Genomic DNA, 16,024 nt, shown 5'->3' on the forward strand with positions numbered 1-16,024 from the left:
TGCTCTTTTGAGTTTCCTGTTCAGTCTTTGCCGTTACTCTCTGAGCACTGAGCTTGTTCTTACAAATGACGAAGAGATGTTTCTCATCATTAATACCAGCTCGAGCTATCTGTAATTTTCCCCAATCTAGGGTCGATGATGTTATCTATTGCCATACAAAATTTAAGTTTTTTAACATGTATTATTTTATTTTATAGTTTCCAAGTTCCTATTTTGGTAAAATAAATAAATAAATAAAAATAAAAATAATAAAAATCTCTGAAACTTCAGTCCTTAATATATCTGGAATTTATTAATGCTGTCAGGTAGAGGCAGCCCTTCATCGGTTATTCTTCTGCAGTGATATGAAATCACTCTATCCCTTACCTCCAGTTCTATTACCACATTACTTTCTTCTTAGCTTTTAATTTATTTTATGTCCATTGCCATATGTCTAGCACATAACACTGTGTACCTGTAAGGTATACAACCTGTGAATCTGATACATTTCTACATTGTCACAGGATTGCTGTCGTAGCAGTAATGACCGCCTCTCTCTCGTCACATAATGATTGTTTTCTAAGGGTTGGGATCATTAAAATCTGGTCTCTCAGCAAGTCGGGTGGCTCTGTATTCCCTCTCCCGTACATGAGAATCTCTAGGACTTCTCTGCTACTCTCTGCAAGTTTGTCCAGTCGTGGTCGGTCTTGTCCCTCCCTGTGCCATCCCCACTGCCCTGTCCCATAGAATTTTGAGGACGGTGCCTCTAGGTTTTAATATTCAGTATGGCAGGTCCCATATCCACACCATTTTTTTTTCACATTTTTGGCCATTTTAATACTTATAATTTCATTTAATTTACACATCTTAGTGGTTGATATTTGATTATATTAACTATTCCAAACCAAGAATAGGCCATATATTTCCATTAATTCAGAACACATCTTTTGCCCTTCGGAAGACTCTGCTTTTCTTCATTTGGTGTGTGTACCATTCTTGTGAAATTCCTTCCTAAGAATTTTATATTTCTGCCACTTTTTTTGAATGGACTATTTATTCACATTTTCAATTCTAATTGATTGTTGTTAATAGAGAGAATAGCTTTGATTTTCCTACACTTACCTTGTCCACATGACAAAAATCCCTGTTCAAATTCAAGTTGTTATTTGCTTTATCAAATACGGTTGCTTGGGTTTCCCAGGTACATGGCCTTATCACCTGTGGAAAGAGCTAAGTTTAGTTCTTTTTGTCACATCTGTAGGGGACACAAGGGTCCCTCTGCCTTGGCAGTTGGCTTTCAGGCCCAAGACAAGAGGACCTTTCCAAAGGCCACCAAGCCAGTAAGACATCTCGACTGTCAAGGCTCAGGACAGCTCACCAGCAAGGCCTGGACCTCCCAGCACATTCTGTGTTCGGCGCTCTTTGATCACATGGCAAGAAACCAACTACACTCCCTCTCTCTCTTTTGGAAGCACCAGGACTCTGAAGTCTGAAATGCAGCACAGAACGTGCACCTTTGTACATTGCAAAATGTGTTTCCTGGGAGTCAGGCTTATATTTCTAAGATGGAGCTCCCCAGGCCAGGACTGTCATGGAGCTGTTGGGCTAGGGTTGATGTGGTCACTGCTGTTGAAATCTAGAAACCGAGACACAGATGTAATTTCCCACTTCCCTCCATTTCGAGCTGTATTTCTGGAACCCAAAGAAGTTGATCTAACTTCTGGAAGTTCTAACAAGGCTACTTTGACCCTCTGTTTCTTCTACCCAACGTCTCCGTGTGTCCACTTGCCAATGAAGCATCGCAGCACAGTCCCAGCGCGTCTCCCGTCTCTACATGCACCGGATCCAGTGCTAAGGGCTATCATTTATGCAGGACGCAGCAACCCGCAGGTAACAGGTGTAAATCTTAGACTATAAATTCAATGGGCAAGAAATAGCACTTTCTTCAGTTTCTATTGGTTAACCTCTAACTTCTAAGTCTGAGCATCGCTCTACTCTGTGGTCGGGGAGGTGTAACCATAGCTTTCCTCGGTTTCTGCCCCAGTCCCTGGAGTCCTGACTCTAATCCAACAGCCCCTGGCGCTCATCCACTGAACCACACAGGTCACTGCTCAGATATTCACCTCGCTTCCTGCGCAGCCTCACAGACCCTGCGCACTCTCTGACATTTCTGTGCCACAAACATGAGCATGAAGTTTTGTTCGGCTTTCCCTGCTCCGCTGCCCGGGAGTGCCACCATGCTGGGAGCTGCTGCCTCCCTGGGAATACTGCCAGGCGTGAGGGGACAGGTGTCGTCTGCATTTAGAGCCCCTACACACCTCTCTGCCCCGGAGAAACACTGTGCTCTGGCGTAGGAAGATCTTCTTGTTTCGTGAGGATGTTCTGTTTAGGCTTGACATCCTGTTCTGTCTTCCATCACCGAACATTCGGAAACATAAGCTAGAGATTCTGTTTTCTGTTCTGCCACATTCTTCCCCCGAGGCATACAGAAATGCGCCACATATCTTACATGGATAAGAATGAAAAACAAAGTATCAAGGAAAGAAATTCAGACATATGTTAAAATGTTAAATATTATCCAGATACAGAACTTCAAGATTTCTCAAAAAGAGGAGCTTTTGCCCACAGGCAAAAATTTTGTGTTTGTATTGTAAACGTCACCGGCTGTCTGTGAACAGTGGTGTGCTAAACGTGGAGAAACTGTGGGTGGCAAGACACCGGCGTGAGCCCCAGGGTTGTGCCAAGCAAACCCCTGATGGAAGGTTCTGGCTTAGCAAAGACAGACATCTCCCTGCAGAAGGGGATGAGCGGAAAATCACTCACCCTGTGAGCCAGGAAGGAGGAAGATGTGGAAATTGTTTGGGGTAATCCCGACTTTCACAAGAAAATAGGAAAAATAGCTCAATGCAGGGTGAAAAGCCAGGGCACAAAAATGTGGAAGAGCCCCTCTAGGGATGGTTCAAAAGAATCAGCAAAAGGAAAATACAAGCCATGGGAAAACCCAGCCTGAGTTCAGAAAAAGAAGATGAAGAGGGTAAAGCCTCTTCGTGCCGCATCACTGAGCAGGAGCCACACTGAGCCCAGAAGCCAAGGGAAGACCGAGGGGACGAGAGAGCCGGGGAAGTGACAGTGGTGTGGAAAGGTATGCCTGGTCTCGGAACACAGGCCCGGCCCAGAAGCAGAGGCACAGCAGCCAGGACTGAGCCCCAGCTCAGCACAAACAGCAAACAGTCACCAGAGCGTCTGTCCCAGGTTACACCTGCCCTGGCTTATTGAGAGCCCCTCTCAGTTACACCCTAAACTTCTGAGGATGGCCTGGCAAAGAACATCGAGTCAAAGTTCTGGGAGGAAAAGCTACAGCTCACGGCAAAGGGCATCGACCCGATGCCACAGACTGGAGAACAAAAGTAAATCTGAGTCACAGCCCCGTAAAACTCACCAGTGCTTCGGGAGGGTCACAGACGCACCCACGTGCATCTACCTGGGTCCTATTAGGAAGCAGAAACCAAACAATAAGCTAAGCAGAAGAGGTTGAGTAGAATTTGTGAACTATGATAAGATAATAATGAAGATAAAACAAAATTCTATAAAACTCCAGGGCTGGGGGAGAATATACAAGAAGGACCATGCCTGGAAAGGTAACCCTTCCCCAAGGCTGGGGTCACACCTCATTGGAGAAGGTGTAGCAGAGACGTTCGCAGGCTCGTCCAGGCCAGCGCTGGCCTGCAGTCACTGGATGAGCTGGGAGCAATTCTGCAGACCTCAGCCCGGGGACTGACTGCACTCAGAGGAAACCTCCAGGCGCCAGGTGGACCGAGCACAGGCCACGTGAGGGTCTGGCCGAGGGAAGGGGCACCAGCAGGAGCAGGAGGTGCCAGTGTCCCTATCAACAGGGCATGGGAAGACTATGGCCAGGCTGAAGCTCCAAGGTCACCAGGGTCCGTGAGCTCTGGGCACATGGCTGGGACCACAGTGCACCGGGTGCCTCTGTGCCCACTCTGCAGACCTGCCACCCCCAGCCACGGTCATGCAGTAGCTGGAAACTGCAGCAGAGCCCCTTCCTCCCGCAGTGTCTCTCTAGGGCCCTCAACCGAAAAAGCTTAAAGCTATGCTAACTTTAAAGAAGTGATCAGAGAAATTCCACCCACTGTCACCTGTCACCGAGCACAGAAGGACGAATCTGGAGCGCAGGGACAAGCAGCCTGGCCCTAAATAACGAAGAGATATGGACGAAGAGAGTGTCAACAGTCTAAAATGAATTCTCAGGGCTTCCTGAGATGTTCTGGGCTGAGGATTTGAAGACAAGACAGATTTTCCCAGAGACAGGACTTTATTTCCAAAATAAATCAATTTCTTTAAAAAGACCCAGAGTTTCTGCAAGTCCATGCTGAAGCATTTCCAAAACGATTTCAGAAGGGTGTTTACCACTCTCGCCCTAAGAACACAGCCTGTCGGGTCGGCTTCAGAGCCCGGATGCTGCTGGAGGAAGCTAAGCTGAACAGCATGGCTTGGGGGGTGAGGTGGGGAGACACCAAAGACAGTAAGAGGCCCACGGTTTGAAGGCACTGCAGACAGCCACACACAGCACACGTGTGCTCCCTACCCTCTGTGAGAGCATCGTCTCCGCCCGCGCAGGCTGCACTGACAAAAGCCGTCCGAGGAGCGGCTGACGAACAATGGAAAGGCATCTCTCCCAGTTCCCAGGCCTGGGGGCCGTCCAAGACCAGGGCAGCGGCCGGTTCTGGCCGGACTGAGGATCTGCTTCCTGGTTCCACTTGATGCAGGAGGACACGGACTCCAAGGCCAGAACTCTGATGTCTAGAGCCAGGGCACTGGTTTCCTCACCACCTGTCCAAGTCCTGGGTCAGTGCCCCTTCCAGAAAGCCTTCCCTGAAAAACCCAGGCCGTTACTTTCACTTACCATTCGGAGGAATCTGTAGCCCCGCATGACCCAAAGCACAGCGCCTGAAACACCAGACAGGTCACACGGGGCCCCACTCCCATTTCTCATTTAGGAGGTCTGAGACAGGGTCCAGACTATGTGCCAGTTCCCAGTGGTGCTGAGGCTGCTGGTCAGGACGTCACAGTTGGGAACCACCGGTTCAGGAACTGGCAAGATCTTCACCCACACCCGAGGCTCGACCAGTGAGGCCAAATCTTAATTTTCTTAAGCAAAGACTCTCTGAAGGTTTAGTCCCATGTTTTCTGGATGTTCAAGGATCCTTAACTAGGAACAGGGCAGACGGCTGGTGTTGATCTGTGCAGCCCACACCTGCCCAAGTGGCTTCACCCCTTTCGGAGCATTGTCCCACTGAAGACCTGTAAGTGGGGAAGCCTGTTTGCCGAGACACCTTATGACTGTCCTCCTCCGATGTGAAAAAAGCAACTGGTCACTTGAAACTCCCCTACCCAGAGTAACTTTTGTCCTATCTAATAGACATACGTTATGATTTCTCCTTATAAATCAGTTACACCAAATAAAATCTTAAGAAACATCTGTTCCTTACAACTTAACTTTCTTTTAAAGAAGAAAATGCCCCCCTTTATAAATCCAAATTCACAGAAGAAACCCTGCCCTAAAACTACCAATTTGTCATTTAGGCCCAACTTTTATTCAAGAAGCCCCCACATGGCCATCAAGAAACAGAGATGGATGTATCTGGGGTGTCCCAAACATTTCGTAAAAGCTTCAGTGCACAGTCCTATATCAGGCATGCTCACACGAAAATCCAGACATCTGCTTCTCTTGAAAAATGTAGACTGCAGCCCAGCCAGGGTCTTATTTTCAGAAACTCACTCATTTTGTTGGTCGCTCTTCCTTGACTGTTGGCAACAGCTGGACCTGCTTTCCCAGGGGCAGGCACTTCCCAGCTCACGGCAGATCACACCACCCACATGGTGACCACACACGACATCACACCCCAGCCTGTATCTGCCTGTCCCCAGACATTTGCATGTCTATTTTTACAGAACCATAGGAGTTTATAAACTTGCAGTATACAGAAAAAGAACCTCAGCCGTCTTAGATAAAATGTTTAAAGGATGTGATGAGAGCTGCCCTGCGTTCTCTGCTGCTTCAAGGCACCTCTCCTTGCAACCTCAGCTGCTGAGCTGACCTCCTGAGCAGCTGGGGTCCTGAGTCCCAGACAGACAGGTGCAGCGACCACAGTCACAGGATGCCTTGATAGGAGCTGCGAGAGTATAGGAAGGGAGAGAATGTTAAGGGAACGGGCGAGGGGCTGGAGGAATGAGGAAAGGGGGAGATGCTGACGGTAGGAGCGGTTGGGAAGGGGAGACCTACCCACGCTTCCTGCACCAGAAGACTAAGCATCCAACGCATCCACTCATCAGGAGGGACCCCAGGACGGCCACCGGGATGAGCCACGTGGAGGAGAGGCTCCTCTCTGCGTGCAGAACACAGGCTGTCAGCCCAGGACCCTCCCTAGTCCCAGCCATGGTCTAAGCCTATGGGAGGGTGCCACGGGTGCCTCTCGCTGCCTCCCGCAGGTGGAGTGTCCACTCCCATTCCTCGGCGGTCTCGAGGCCCCCTCTTGTCTCAGGGCTTGGGGGCCGGGGCCCCTTCACTTCCGCACACAGTGGTTTAGCACAGGAAGGACAACCAGGTAGCCACGGGGACCTGAGCCTGGACCCAGCTCCTCCCCTCTCCACCGCCCATGAGACCGAGAGCACTGAGCCTGACCTCGCTCCGTCTCCACGTCTTCGACAGTAAATGAGGAGGATGGCACCTGTCCCAGAGGAGCCGGGGACAAGTGGACGCCATGCTGGGCAGTCAAGGAGCACTTAGGACCCGGCAACTGCCTTGCTCCCCCGGCCCCCAGCCTCAGCCTTTCCACAATCCATGGTGAGCTCTCTGGGGACTATTTATTTACCAGCAGCTTCCAGACCTGTGAACTGTTGGGTTTATTTTTTTCTTATATATGGGTCGTTTATCTCAACCCTTTCTGAGTTCAGACTTCAATACCCCTCCTTCCAGTATCTGAAACTCCCTCTTCTAACCCTCTTGGTTTGGGGGGGGGGGTGTCATTTTGGAAACTTTTCTATCCTGTGTGTGTCCAAACCCACCCCATGGCCAGTGCCTCCCTCTATGCTTGAGGACCACATCCGCCATGGCCAGACAGGCCCCAGCTCTTTCTCACCCCAGTGGAGGACGATGTCCTGGCCTCCCAGACTGCTGTGTCTCACTCGGCAGGACAGACCGGCCGCCTCCCGGGCCGCCACGTCCAGGGTCACTCGGAGATACCACGTCCCGTCCGCGTGGGGCAGGACGTCGCCTCGCCGGGTGCCCTGCTGCTCCTGCTCACCCCGCATCCACATCACCCACACGGGCTTCGGGTGGAAGCCGGAGACGTGACACACCAGCAGCCGACGGCCTTGACCGGGAGGGGGTCCGGCGGACAGCCAGGCCTCCGGCTTCACTGTGTCCGATAAGGAAGTGGGGCGTGTCAAGGCCGGAACTCTGCAGCCCACATCTCCCCCTCTGGAGGTGGAGCCCGTGACTGTCCATTCGCGTTGGCCTCTGCAGGAAAGCCTTCCCTGACGCCCCATCCCAGGCTCCCGTGAGAGCATCTGCTTGGCCCCTGGAGCGCCCTGTGTTCTGCAAGGGTTTCAAACATGCCTGTAACTGAGCCTCTGCGTTCCCAGCCTCCCCTCCGCAGAGACCCTGTTTGACCCAGTGTGTATTTAATTCAGTTCATGGAACCCAGTCGGGGCTCAGTTAATGTCTGTGGGATGACCCTCAGTCCTCGCCCATGCCTTCCTCAGCAGTTCTGGCCCCAGGATGATCCAAGGGCTGTGAAGTCTAAGGGGGAGAACCAGCCAGAGCGCAGGAGTGGAGGGCAGGGGGGAGAGAGGCGGGCTCACCTTGCTTCTCCAGCTCCGACTTCCCTGCCTCCAGGAGGCCTCTGAGGAACTGCGGGCAGGTGTCGTTTAATAACCACTGCAGGGTCTGTCTGGTCCCCTGGTCCTGATTGAGCTCTTTGGTGGCCCTGCCTGCCCAAGAGGGGGCATCGGGGGCTGGCACCCAATGAGTTCCTTGGAAACTCATGATCTCTTTTCCTTGAAATGCCGTATGGAAGAAGCTTTCCGAGGTGTTCCCGGGGCACAGCTCGCAGCCAGCAGACACCTGCATCTCAAAGGGATCTGAGAAGGGGACAGGCCAAAGACCAAAGAAGGGCCGAACGGATTAGAAGGGGCCGAGGAGGAAAAATGCATGTCAGCGCTCTCCTGGGGACGCCGAGGCCGCGGGAGAGGAGTGGGGGGCCAGCGGCAGGAGGAACGGGGGCAGTGTGCGGGGTCAGGGGTGGGGAGCGCCCCGGGCAGAAGCGGGGATCCGGAGACGCGCGCACGGGAGCTGGGCGTCTCGGAGGGGGAGGCAGAGCGCCCGCCGGCCCCGGGTCCCACCCCCGGCTCACAGTCCAGCCGCAGCATCTTGACGAATTCTCGCACGTCCCTGGTGAAGCTCCGGCGGTACACCCGCAGTATCTGCTGCAGCTGCTCCCACTGCGGCTCGCTGAACCCGCTCCGCGCCCAGGGCCTGAGGAAGCGGATGGCGTCCGAGCCGTCGGCCCAGCTGTAGGCCTGCAGCTCCCCGAGCCGCCCCAGGCCGTCGGTGCGCGCCCAGCTGCGGTTGGCGAACACCGACACCTGCAGGCACTGCAGCCGGCCGCGCGCCAGCGGGGCGCACAGCTCGCCCGAGGCCAGCGGCAGCGACCAAAGCAACAGCAGCCACCAGCCACGCGGGCTCCGGACCGGGGGCCGCTCCCCGCGCGCGGGGGCGCCGGCTGCGTCCCGCGGGAGGCGCCGGGACCGTCGGTCTCCGGCGCCCCCGGCGCGCGCTGCCCCACGGATCCCCAGGACTTCCCGGAACCTGGGGGAGCCCCCGGAGCGGCGGGGACTGAGGCCACCTGAGGGCGCCAGGGTCGGACTCGGAAAGGTCCCGCCTGTCTGCCAGCCTGCGGACCTCTGGTCGCCCCGCCCCTGGCCCCCGACCCTCCCACCTCCGTCTGCCCCCTCCTCTCGCACCTCTGATCCCCCTCGCCCCAAAACTGTCTCAGTCCTTCCTGGACCCTCCCTATGCTCCCCCCAAGCTGATACCCCGCCCCATCCTCGCTGCCCCACCCCGCAAGTCTGATCCCCGCCCCAGGGTCCCCCTCCCACCTCTGCTCCCCTGCCCTATGCCCCCTCTCCGACCTCTACCCTCCCACCCCCGCGCTCCACCCCCGCCCCTCAGAAGTCTGAACCCCCCATCCTCCCCTGAGCAAGCTCTGACCCCCCCGGCCCATTCTACCGCACAATCTCTGATCTCCCCTCTCCACCCTCCCCTTCAGCCTCTTATGCTCCCCCTACTTTCTCCGAGAACCCCACAAAAGCCTGATCCCCGCCCCCACTTCCCCCTCCAACCTCGGACCTTCCCGCCCCCATCTTCCTGGAATCTCTGATCCCCCTGACCCCACAGGCACCCTGACCTCTAACCTCTGACCTTCACCCCCCTCGGTGTCCCCAGCCCCTCCTTCTCCTCCTGCATCTCCGGGTACCCCTCCCACTCACCCCGGCTCAGCCCCGCTGCCTCTGTGCCAGCTCCCTGTCTCCTGCAGCTCCCCACTCACTCTCCAGACCTGAGCTTCTGCTCGGGAAACTAGACCACACTGTGGTGTGCACCCCGACGGGCGGCCCCAGGGCTCACACGGAGGACGAACATCCGGACGGCGGGGCTCAGAATGGCCAGTGCCCCTCTTCGGCGGCTCAGAACCTGGACTGCGCCCTGATACCCCCCTTCCCAGCACTCCTTTTATCCAAATCCTGGGCAACTCCTCTAGGCTACCTCTCCGGAAACATCTCTCCAGTGTGTCCCCTTCTCTACATTTCCACCTCCTCCGCTGCCCTAACCTGCCACATCTTCTGACAGGGGTTTCTCAGGATAGAGACCACAGAGGTTGAAGGCCTACGGGCTGATGCCTGGCCTGACCTGACCTTGGTCCCCTTCTGTCTCCCTCCCCACCCTAGTCTCCCCTGCTCTGTGCCTTAGCCCCACCACCAGGGTTTCAGTTCCTCCAACATGCAAAGCTTCTTCTTGCCCGACATCTTTGCACAAAGTTCCCTCTGCTTGGAAAGCTCTAGACTCTCTCCTCCCCTCACCCCCTTCTGAAGTCTAGTTATTCCTACCCAGATCTCTGTTCAAACGTCATTTTCTCAGGGGGACTTCCCAGATCCCCCTGCATGAACAAAGGCAGACAGGTCGGCCCTAACGGGGCTCCTCCCGTGCTGCCAGCTTCGTCACCCCCCACCCACACCCCCGCACACATCGGTTGGTAAATACAGGGCCAGGCGAGCTCTGTCGCTGCCAGCCCTCCCAGGTCCCCGCCAGAGTACAGGGAGAGTCCTTGAGGAGAAGAGGTTACGTCTGGTCCTCCTCTGTGTGCTCAGCGTGGCCCCAAAACACTTGGAGATCACACAGAAAAATTTTTTTTGCTACCAGTAAGTGGTTCATGATTAAATTAAGATACGAAATCGCTGGAGGCCCAGGTGGGAGGGGACTGGGGGGCAGAAGTCAAAAGAACAACTGTAGGACTCACAGCTCAGTCACAGCCAGGGCCTCACCGGCGTTCTCCAAGTGTCCCACTTCCTGTAAAACTTGGGAAGTTCTGTTTAGTTGATCGGCATCCTGAAATTTTCTGATAACATCCTTTCAGACTAAAAACAAGACCTGGTTTTGTTGTTGTTGTTGTTGTTGTTTGTTTGTTTCTAATCAGAAACAAAAGCCAGGGAGTATAACCTTCAGATGTTGGGGTTATGGAGATACACCAACGAATTTTCCAAAGGTCGGTTGAATCAGATGCTTTTAGCCATGACAACTTTAGCCACTCCCTTCAGGAGGAGACTCACTGAGTCAAAGGATGCCAGGAGCAAGGCTGGGTCCCTCATGGTGAGGTCACTTTTTAAAGCAGGGCACAGGTGTCCCTGGGAGAAGGGGTCAGAGCGCTCCCCCAGTGCCAGGAGCTGGCTGCCATACATGCCCCTGGATCAATCCTGCCCTCACTTCTAGAACATTTTGGATTCCCAAAGTGCTTCCACATAGCCTATTTTGCTTACTCGCCGTCACAACTGCTAGCGGGGTCATTACCTGTAACGGGTCCGTAAGCAGACAGACCGAAGCGGACGTGCGCCGGCACCCCAATCGCCATCTGCTGACCCCGGTGCAGAACTTCGTTTCCTCAGGACCGCCTTCTGAGGGGCCACCCCCTACTCGGAGGTGCGGCGATGACAGGACTCCAGCGGTTTCTTCCCACCTTGTGGGTGTGTGACCCTAGGACAGCACAGCTGGAGAAGAGTAGAAATGTCTAAGATCGGAGTAAGTTTGGAGTAGAATCAGAGAATTACAGATGATTTGGCTAACGATAGCCACAAAGAAGACTAGTTATGGAGTCATTATCAGAAGCCCAGGATCTGAGGGCTTTACCAGAACCCGATTCCTAGGGGAGGAAGAGATGTCCCCAAGCACGGCTGGTCAACCTGCAGGCTTCAGGCGGGTTTCCTGTGCACCCTGGGCCACATCGCAGCGCAGCGGGCTGCTTTCCTCAGCTGTCCCTCCACACCTGGCATTACTGTTCAAGTGGCTGCCTTGGCTTAAGTTTCTGAAATAAAACTTCCCCACCGATCTCCAGGTGCTTCTGTTTGCACTGACTGATTGCTCCTGAATGGGGCAAGCGCAGGGCTTTCTGAAATTAAAGGACTCATTTATTTTGCTTGTTCATGCTCTCACCTCTTGCCCCTGGTGTTGATCAATACTGTATCTTCAGGGGCTACAATACTGACTGCAACATTGTAGATACTCAGTATATATTATGCAAAAATATTGCTGAGCACATTTTCTAAGCCTGCAAGCATTCTAAGCCCTTTGCAGCAGTATCTTACTGAATCCTGGTAAAGACCCCAAAAGGTCTCTTGTTGGTTTTGTTCTCTGCTGTCTTCAGCACCTAGAGTCTTCCCTGGGACAGTTTAGGCACTCAAGTATTTTTCCAAAAAATGAAGATAGGTGGTATTAATGCGCATTTTATTGCTGGGCAAAATGATTTTCACAAAAGAGATTTTCACTACCTTTCATCAGCTCATAAATATTGACTCTAGGACCACAACTCAGGTGTCTTCTTCCCAGATATCGTGTTCTTTGCACTGTACTTTGCACCTTCCTCGTATTCCCCCCGGGGGACCCCTGAATGTGCTGGGGAGGTGTGGTGAGGGACGAAGTCTGGGGAAGTAGGTGAGGGTGAGGGAGCGTGGGAACTTCAGCCCGAAGATACTCGAGAATCCTGCTCTCCTGGGAGAGTCAAACCTAACTCGGGAATGTGAATACAGATGTGAGCCCAAGAGACACAGCGGCAGAGAAGGTGGTCAGGGAGAATGGAAGAGGAAATTAGGACAGAAGTGCGTGATTCCACTGCTCAGTGTTCATCGAGGTGGCACCGCAATGACCAGCACCAAGGAGACAGTGGGAGGCGGGGGGAAGTGGGCACCTCACGCATGTTCTCCTGACATGCTCCCCGGGCAAAGAGTTGGGCTCCGTGTGCTACAGTCATACAGCAGGGTCACAAAACCACAAATTAAGTTCAAAGAGCCCCACATCAGGTCTGCAAAGGCGCAGTGAATCGTGACCTTATGGGCATCGTGCACGCCCGCCCCTGTGAGCCTGCGCTCCTGTGCTCACCAACACACATGCCCTCCGACACACATGCACCGACACGTGTGCACGGCAGTGGTGTCTGCAAGGAGCCCACACTGAAAACGGTTTGGGGCCATCAGCTTGGGAGTACTCGTGCTTCTTTAAGTGACACTTTCATCTATTTCTTTAGTTTCTAATCCTCTCCTTTATTATCTTTTCCAGAGGTGCCTCTCCACAGCCTTTACAGCCTGGCCTTCCTGACTCTCCCGCATCTCTTCAGCTCTGGTTTTTCTTTCCTTCCTTGTCTCTCTCTTCACGCACATCTGGGTCCTTTCTGGGGAGCCACCTTCTGCTTCACTAACTCAATGATCTCTGTTGAGCTGTTAACTTTTCTGTTGATGTGCTCATACTGGAGACTAGTTGCTAAGTCCTAAAAGATTTATTTGATTTTTTAGAAAATCCTCCTGTTTTTAGCATGCTGTTCTTTTCATGAGGGTTTCTCCACACACGTCCCTTTTCTTACCTCTTTTAACATTTTTGGCATACTTGTTTTATTATTATGTCTTTTACCTTATTTTGCTATCTGCAATTTTGGGATGTGAATTTTCTTATTGTGTCTGCTGACAACTAACCCGTATATGTCTTATGTCCTCCTCATCGTACAAAGTTTCATTGATATTTTATAATTGTTTCCCTGTGACAGTCCCATCTGACCTAGACCTTGAGGGAAATTTATGGAGAACCGTTTTGCATTTGCTTCTGACAACTTCTTTGGAATGCCAGTGGCCCCGGATGAGCTCTTACGTCACTCCTCAGTGTGTGTCTCATAGTCTAGGCAGACGACAAATGGCAAGGCCTCTAGCCAGTACATATCACAGGCCTGGGGGTAATTTCTCTTCTCTGTGTGTGTGTGTATATACATACAGACACACATACATGTGCATTTTTTTTTCATTTTACCCAAATCCTTAGCAAGCTTTCTCATAGCTTTCTAAGGCTTGCGGCAGGGCTTTCTTGGCTTTTTGTCATAGACTTTACACTTGTTAGAGGATCCAGCTTTTTATGAAGGTGACCTCTTTTGCAAGTTCTACCTCCCACGATACCAAGGCCAAGTCTCCTGTCCTTGCACAGGACCCTGCAACGCCTCAGCCCCCAGCAGCCAGGTGCAAGCAGGACTTAAACTCACATGAACTACCACTGTCACTCACCCTGACTGTCACGGAGTCCGTGTTTCTTTTCCTTTGAGGCAGGTTTGAGCCTCACTGGGTTATCATCTTCGGGTTAAATCTGTAAGTCTTTAAACTCCGTGTTGGGGTGGGAAGGCAGTCCTTGTTACCTTACTGTGTTTTGGAAATTGTTCACTACAGGGTTTGATATTGTTCTGGGCAGCTGGATTATAGAAGAGCATTTACAAGGATGTCCTGCCCCGAAGGAGTCATTCAAAATGGGGAAAGGTCTGAAATCATCAGAATGAAGAACAATTTAAGGGACTAGCCAGAGTAGCCAGGGTCTGAGGTCTGACCTTCAGAAACAGGCATTCATTCACTTGCCAGTGGCCTTGCCAGGTGGCATTGGGCCCTACGTGTGAAAGTCACCAGAAGACAAAGTGTAGCGCAACACAAGAGTGAGACAACTTCATAGCCCCCAGCGTTATTCAATTAAAGATGGTCTGATTGTGTGTGTGTGTGTGTGTGAGCTCTGCACATAGGGGGGCCCAGACTGGACCTGGGGGACCATTTGCCAAATATGCTGGGAAAGAAATTACTGTGTGGAATAAGGTCTTTGATTCTACGATTCTTCAGTTTCGTGACAAAGTCTAATCTTGTGCACTCTCCTTTTATGGTCTGTGGCTCCAGGAACCAACCTAAGCAATGAAATAGAACACAGTTCACAGGTTCACCAAAAGATGGAGGAAACATGTCGTAACGGCTGCCTTCTCGCAGTCTACAACTCTGACTTCCAGGAGAGGAACTGGGTCTACAACTCCATGACGCACACTTCACAAACCAAACGCCTTTGAAGAATAAACCTTTTGTAACAGACACATAGCTGCACTTGCCAGGAGTTCTGTCTAAGGGATCTCACGGATCTCGGATCTCAGGGATCTCGGATCTCAGGGATCTCGGATCTCAGGGATCTCGGATCTCGCGGATCTCGGATCTCAGGGATCTCGGATCTCGCGGATCTCGGATCTCAGGGATCTCGGATCTCGCGGATCTCGGATCTCAGGGATCTCGGATCTCAGGGATCTCGGATCTCACGGATCTCGGATCTCGGGGATCTCGGATCTCAGGGATCTCTCAGTCTTCTTGTCCCCCGCCCTGCCCCGTCTTCCCCCTCCCCTCCTTCCTGACCACCCTGGATCCCCTCCTCTGTCCTACTTCCTCCTCCCTCTTCTCCCTGCTCTGTCTCCGGGCTCCCTTCTGCTCTGGCCCTCATCCCAGATGGCCGTATGCCTGCCAAGCTCTGCCCAGCAAAAGTGGAAGTTATTGAAACAAAATGGGGTTGACACTGTGGCTGCTCTGGCAGAGATTGGGCCTGACCCTTTGGGGTGGTTTCTGTTCCACCTACAGCCTCGACCAATCGTGGGGCATGACAGGTCAACCAAAGTTCAAACCAGTGAGGGAAAGGAGCTTAAGGAAGTGAGCCTGCCTTCTGTGGTGTAAGCCGTTCACCCCTAGCATCTGCCGAACGGGTACTTGTCCAGGACCCCACGAACTATGGACGCTCATTTTTCTCTTTTGGTTCTCACAACAGCCTGGTAAGGTTGTTACCCAGATTCACAGATGAGAAAACATGATGAATAATTTTAAAAGTACTGGTCACGTGCTGAAACGTCCATATTTGGGGTGTATTGGGCTGAATATACTACAATAAAGCGTATCTGTTGGTTTTGTTTTGTTTTGTTTACCTTTTCTGACATGACTACCAGGCACTTTTCATTTACATATGTGGCTTCCATTCTATTTTTAGCAGACATGGCTCTTTTAGGCCCATTCTAACTCAGGCACGCAGTTGTGTGGCCAGCCGCACTCACCCACCAGGCCTGACTCGCTGAGTCTCCCTGGCTTCCGTGCATGCTGCTGCCCATCCCGTGTCTGATGCACAGGAACGGCCGGCCCAGCCCTATGCCATGCAGCGCCGGGTCCAGAAAACCACACCAGGGCCACAGTGCTGCGGGCAGGCACCAACATTCCACGTGCCCGGGCTCCCCCCGGAGTCCCGCGTGGCCCCGCAGTGCCGGCAGCCTGGCGCTGTTCACCGTTCCCCCTGCTGTTCTCTAAGAATCCAGGGACAGAAAAAAATACTCACAAAAGATGCTACTAATTTGCTGACTCTACAGACACTTTGGTCCTCCGCCATAGCTTT

The 16,024-nt window shown here is 52.7% G+C and overlaps 1 protein-coding gene across 5 annotated transcripts; it reads right to left on the reverse strand.

Moving 5' to 3' along the window:
- Window positions 1-4,290: 4,290 nt before the first annotated feature.
- CD1D (CD1d molecule) lies at window positions 4,291-10,879 on the reverse strand. Of its 5 annotated transcripts, none has more exons than XM_045086639.1 (6): window positions 10,572-10,879; window positions 8,412-8,533; window positions 7,861-8,139; window positions 7,137-7,415; window positions 6,281-6,383; window positions 4,291-6,170 (listed from the first exon to the last, which is right to left on the reverse strand). In XM_045086639.1, the coding sequence occupies exons 2-6, from the start codon at window positions 8,425-8,427 to the stop codon at window positions 6,149-6,151; spliced, it is 699 nt and encodes a 232-aa protein (XP_044942574.1). In that variant the 5' UTR covers window positions 8,428-8,533; window positions 10,572-10,879; the 3' UTR covers window positions 4,291-6,148. The 5 variants fall into 5 exon arrangements, with proteins under 5 accessions (XP_044942574.1, XP_044942573.1, XP_044942571.1 ...); XM_045086638.1 differs by lacking the exon at window positions 10,572-10,879 and adding an exon at window positions 9,615-10,142 and having other exon boundaries at window positions 5,569-6,170; XM_045086636.1 differs by lacking the exon at window positions 10,572-10,879 and adding an exon at window positions 9,547-10,142 and having other exon boundaries at window positions 5,569-6,170.
- Between the last annotated feature and the right edge of the window lie 5,145 nt (window positions 10,880-16,024).

Source organism: Mustela putorius, unplaced genomic scaffold (assembly GCF_011764305.1).
Source record: "Mustela putorius furo isolate JIRA1106 unplaced genomic scaffold, ASM1176430v1.1 tig00000997_pilon_pilon_pilon, whole genome shotgun sequence".
NCBI classification, from domain to species: Eukaryota; Metazoa; Chordata; class Mammalia; order Carnivora; family Mustelidae; genus Mustela; species Mustela putorius.

Excerpts from the sequence above, each read along its gene's own strand:
- CD1D (XM_045086639.1), bottom strand. Across the intron at positions 7,416-7,860 it reads GTCGGAGCTGGAGAAGCAAG|TGAAGCCGGAGGCCTGGCTG; the intron begins GTGAGCCCGCCT and ends TATCGGACACAG. Across the intron at positions 6,384-7,136 it reads GGACATCGTCCTCCACTGGG|AGAGGAGCCTCTCCTCCACG; the intron begins GTGAGAAAGAGC and ends TTCTGCACGCAG.